The sequence below is a fragment of the Erinaceus europaeus genome, chromosome 10 (genome assembly GCF_950295315.1).
Source record: "Erinaceus europaeus chromosome 10, mEriEur2.1, whole genome shotgun sequence".
Classification (NCBI taxonomy): Eukaryota; Metazoa; Chordata; class Mammalia; order Eulipotyphla; family Erinaceidae; genus Erinaceus; species Erinaceus europaeus.
The window spans coordinates 6,036,295-6,041,714 of NC_080171.1; the positions used below are offsets into that span (position 1 = coordinate 6,036,295).

At 38.6% G+C, this 5,420-nt stretch overlaps 1 protein-coding gene across 1 annotated transcript; it reads left to right on the top strand.

The window, feature by feature from the left end:
• Positions 1-1,882: 1,882 nt before the first annotated feature.
• LOC132540700 (E3 ubiquitin-protein ligase ARIH1) lies at positions 1,883-2,722 on the top strand. The gene has a single exon (XM_060198899.1). It carries the CDS (start codon positions 1,932-1,934, stop codon positions 2,526-2,528), a length of 597 nt encoding a protein of 198 aa, XP_060054882.1. The 5' UTR covers positions 1,883-1,931; the 3' UTR covers positions 2,529-2,722.
• Positions 2,723-5,420: the final 2,698 nt, after the last annotated feature.

The following is a 5,420-nucleotide window of genomic DNA, read 5'->3' on the forward strand; positions in this document are numbered from 1 at the left end:
TCACAGATTTTACAGCACTTGAGAACTCATGTAACAGGAGAGATAAGTAAGAAAAATATTCAGAGAGAAATGACAAATGTACCCAAGAAATAAAAGATGACAAGAAAGAGTTTAGCTTGGAGAATTTGAGTGTCATTTTGAAGCAAGTGCTATAGTTTGACTTCTTCTAGCGTTTGCCCTTCTTCCATAGCCAGTCAACAGCGTCAGGTTGAGATAGTTTGACTGCGATAAAACAATGAGTCAAAGACAAGGTGTGGCTATAGGGACTGATATGACAAATCTAGGACCATGGGAACCCTGGGGTTTACTTAGAAACCAGTAGGTGTAGAAATTTGGTTCAAGGAAGTAAACAGAATGTCTAAGCCCAGCTACTGAAGCCTCATTCAGTACACCCTATTGATTTGCTTATGGCCCTCAACTTTGTTCCTCCTAAACTTATGTAACTAACTCCTATCAGAGGAAAAAAAAAATCAAGGAGGGTAAAGTATAGAGAAGAAAAAGGGTAAAGAAAAGAGTAAGATTTAAGAAAAAGTATCTTAAAATGGAGTTCACTGACAAGGAAAGGAAAGCAAGTTAAAATAAAAAAAATAAAATAAAAAGATATGGTTTATTTTGATCATGTAGATACAGAAAAAAAATAAAAGGAAAATCCACTGTTTTCTTCAGATCTATTGCAAGTAATCAGACACTAGGAGGTAGAAGGACAAAAGACATATTAAATGACTTTTCCATCTGCAGTTACAAATGAAGAAAGTGAATCCTTAGACAAACCAACGATCAAGTTTCCGGGAATGAAAGATCAGGGGCAGATAAAAATCAGTGGAAATTAAAAGTCTTTGGAAATTAAGAAGATACCAGGATCTCACAAAAGCATGAAGAAAGGAGGACCGTCCAACATGTGGACTAGATTTGGCAGGCCAGCTAGCTCTCTAGTTCAGTTATCCCACAGCTCACTGAGCCTGGCAAAAGCCCGTTCTCTTCAAAATGAATCACACATCCAGGGATGAGAACAGAGACAGACCCTGGGGCTACTCATTAGCTCACAGTGCTAGGGTTGCAGGTTTCCACCTCTTTCCCCAGAGAAGACTATCTCAGGATCTGTGCCTTATCCTAAGCTAATATTTGTTCAGACTTAGAAAGACTGTGAAACAGCTCTGTTGAGTCTTTCAACTCCCTTAAAGGTCAACTTCTGTGATATGCTAGAAAACCTCTCTGGGGGGTGGGTGGGCAGAATCATTCATTCATTCATTGTTTCATTCATTCGTTCCTTCCATTCATTTAGTATTTGGACTAACAATGAGTTATCATTTGCCTAAGAGCTGATTCCATAAAGAGAAATCAGATGAATTATCATTACATCAACTCAGTCCAGTTGGTGAAGAGGAATAATTAACAGATAAAGCAGGGTGGGGTAGATAGCATAAAGGTTATTCAAAGAGACTATCCTGCCTGAGGCTCTGAAGGTCCCAGGTTCAGTCCCCCTGCACCACCATAAACTAGAGTTGAGCAGTGCTCTGACAAAAACAAAAAACAATAAAACAAACAAAAACTGGGAAAGAAAGGGATGAGGAAAGGGAAAGAGGAAAACATAGAAGATTCCTGGTCCATGAGGTGGTGCAGTGGATAAAGCATTAGACTCTCAAGCATGAGGTCCTGAGTTCGATCCCCAGCAGCACACGTGCCAGAGTGATGTCTGGTTCTTTCTCTCTCTCTCTCATGGATAAATAAATAAATTCTTAAAAAAAAAAAAAAAAAAAGGACAAAGCAGACATACCAAAATGTTAACTGAGTTAACATTTAGAGTTGGGCAAGGGGACTCGCTGTTATAGCATATTCCTTTCAATTAAGTGGAATTTTGTAAAACTTAAAAATAAACTTAAAAATAAAAATAAAATGTTGTCACAATTGAGAAGGATGGCGGTTGTAATCACATGGTCTGTCGTAACCAGAACTGTAAAGCAGAGTTTTGCTGGGTGTGTCTTGGCCCTTGGGAACCACATGGATCTGCCTGGTACAACTGTAACCGCTATAACGAGGATGACGCAAAGGCAGCCAGAGACGCACAGGAGCGCTCCCGGGCAGCCCTGCAGAGGTACTTGTTCTACTGCAACCGCTACATGAACCACATGCAGAGCCTGCGCTTCGAGCACAAGCTGTACGCGCAGGTGAAGCAGAAGATGGAGGAGATGCAGCAGCACAACATGTCCTGGATCGAGGTGCAGTTCCTGAAGAAAGCCGTCGACGTGCTCTGCCAGTGCCGCGCCACACTCATGTACACCTACGTCTTCGCTTTCTACCTCAAAAAGAACAACCAGTCCATTATCTTTGAGAATAACCAAGCTGATCTAGAGAATGCCACAGAGGTGCTTTCGGGCTACCTTGAACGAGATATTTCCCAAGATTCTCTCCAGGATATAAAAAAGAAAGTCCAAGATAAGTACAGGTACTGTGAGAGTCGACGAAGGGTCTTGTTGCAGCACGTGCACGAAGGCTACGAGAAAGATCTGTGGGAGTACATTGAGGACTGAGTGCCCTGCATAAAGTGAGCTCTGAAACCCTGCCATCTAGAGTGCTCCTGCGGCTCAAACAAACACAAAACAAACACAAGCAAGGAGGCGCTAGGCCTGCTCTGACACCGCTGGTCTGTAGGACCAGAGTTCTGTTTTGTTAACGGAAAGTTTAAGTAAATTATATTGTAATAAAAAAAAAGGTAGATAAACCATTGTAAAAAAAAAATAATAAAAAAAAAATAAAATAAAATGTTGATCCTCACTTCCTGGGCTGGTGATTTCACCAATGTGTCCTGGGACCTCACCTCCCCAGAGCCCTATCCCACTAGGGAAAGACAGAAACAGGCTGGGGGTGTGGATCCACCTCCCAACACCAATGTCCAGTGGAGAAGCAATTACAGAAACCAGACCTTCCACCTTCTTCTCTCCATAAAGATCTTTGGTCCGTATTCCCAGAGAGATAAATGATATAGGAAATAAACTAGGGGGCCCTGCACCCCACTTCACCAGGACCCAAACTGTTTGTCACCAGGAATCTTGTTATTATCCCATCACTGAAAATGAAGTGAATCTGGAAAACACCAGAGGAAGCCAGGCATTGTTTCTCTTATCTGAGAGAGAAAAGGAAAAAAGGAAAAACACCTGGAAGTAATAATAGGTGTAGGGGTGACTTCAAAAAGAAGTAAAGGCCGGACCATTGAAAAACTGGGACAGGGGGGATATATATATATATATATAAATGATATAGAGATACATAGGTAGATAATGATAGATAGATAGATAGATAGATAGATAGAGATTTATAGAATCAGCCATATCATTGACCTTGAGAGAACTACTACAGTCTGCAGTGGAGGGAATGGGGACACAGAACTCTGGTGGTGGACACTATATGAAATTACACCACTGTTATCTTACAATTTTGTAAAGCAATACTAAATCACTAATAAAAATAAATAAAGAATAAAAATAAAATGTTGAAAAAGTTAATTTCAATATAATGTGACAAGTGTCCATAGGCACTTATCCCAAAGTGAAAAGTCCATTATTTTTCTAACTATTGTTGATGCTTCAACACAGAGAAAAAGTCTCGGTCAAGTAAGTTTGGTAAACATCAGGTTAAAAAAAGAGTAAGCATTTTTCTTTATTGCTTAATTTATACGTTGATAATTCTTATATGTTCTATGTAGTAGGACTCTTAAATTCAGATATATTATATAAACGTTCCAGGCTTATTGATTACAGAATTTTTTTTCTCATGTGCACTTTTTTTAATATTCATGCTTAAGAAATAGACAACAGGAGACATTAGATTAAAGATTAATTCCCTTGAACTACTGGTGTTCTGAATAGATCTAATAGGGTCCCACAAGTATTATAATTACTGTACATAGGAACATCTTTCACAAATCATAATCTAAACAGGAATTTCTCTTATCTCTACAGTTTGAAAGCACACATCTAAAATAATACTGTGGTCATATCTAGACACTAGGTAATGACTTTAAAAAATAAGAACAGAAATACAAACCAAAAAAAAATAAAGAAAGAATTGATACTATAACTTAACCATCTTGTAAATCATTATCAAATCACTAAGACAAATAAGAGAAAGTAGTGACTTACTTCACACAGACAAAATCTAAGTAAGAATTTCTATACTTAGTTAACTTTCTCTAAAATGAGAAAGCAGCATCCTAGTCTAAAATCAGAGATAGAAGGGGAAGAACATAACTAGAAGAATGCAAGCAACGCACTTTTGTTACCCCACTGTCTATGTTTTTCCCAAGGGAGATATGGACAACAGAGCCTCAGAAAATAGTATTCAAAATTATACCCAAACAGGACTGAACAGTAAAATAAACACACACACACACACACACACACACACACACAGTACTAATATGCATAATCCCCTTGTAAAAATGCACTTCAATTCTTTCATACTGTTCAAAATCTCAAACTAAAGAATCCATGTACATATTATATGAGTTATACATGTGTCTACTTTAACAGAAATGTGCCAGACAATATTTTAATCTATTAAATTTTACATATAGGCGGTACAGACTAACTAAACAGATGACTTCAGAAAATGCTCTCTTAAATCAAATTGTTTTCTTGCAATTTGCTACATGTTGGACACTAGAAGTATTACAAATATTACTTTATTAGTTATTTGTTTACATTTTTACATAAGTAAGAAAAATTTGTAGTGCATTAAAATTAGTTGTGTGTACTTTGCCCTTCTAAGTAAAATTATGAGCTCATTGAATATAAAACTATACTTTTTTTCATTTTTAAATCACATGTTCAAAATCAGAATGTCCTACTATATCATTCTAAAGAGTTTGGATCTTATCCCAAGAGCAACTGCGAGTACTAGAAGCTTTTAAATAAGGTCATCTCTTTAATAGGGCTAGATTTGCATTTAGAAAACCCTTTGGCTGGATTGTGGAAAGTAGATTAGAGGCAGAAAGCCAGGTGGTAGAGAGGTCAGTGAGGAGACTACTGCAGGAGAGCAGGTGAGAGGAGAGAACAGAAACTAGGGCACCGGCATAGGACAGGAGACAGAGGGTTTGGCAAGGTAGAAAGGGCTGGATTTGGTAACTCAGGAGATGACAGTGATAAAGAAGGTGTAGTCTTAAACGACAGGTGCTCCTATCATTAATGCCAGCAGTTGAAAAGCGGAATATTAAAGGCTAACCAAGCTTGGAGAAAATAGAATTAACATAAATATCATAAATACCCTTTAAGAAGATCTTAGGGAGTATGGCGGTGGTGCAGCGGGATAAGGACACGTGGTGCAAAGCACAAGGACCGGCTTAAGGATCCGGGTTCGAGTCTCTGGCTCCCCACCTGCAGGGGAGTCGCTTCACAGGCAGTGAAGCAGGTCTGCAGGTGTCTGTC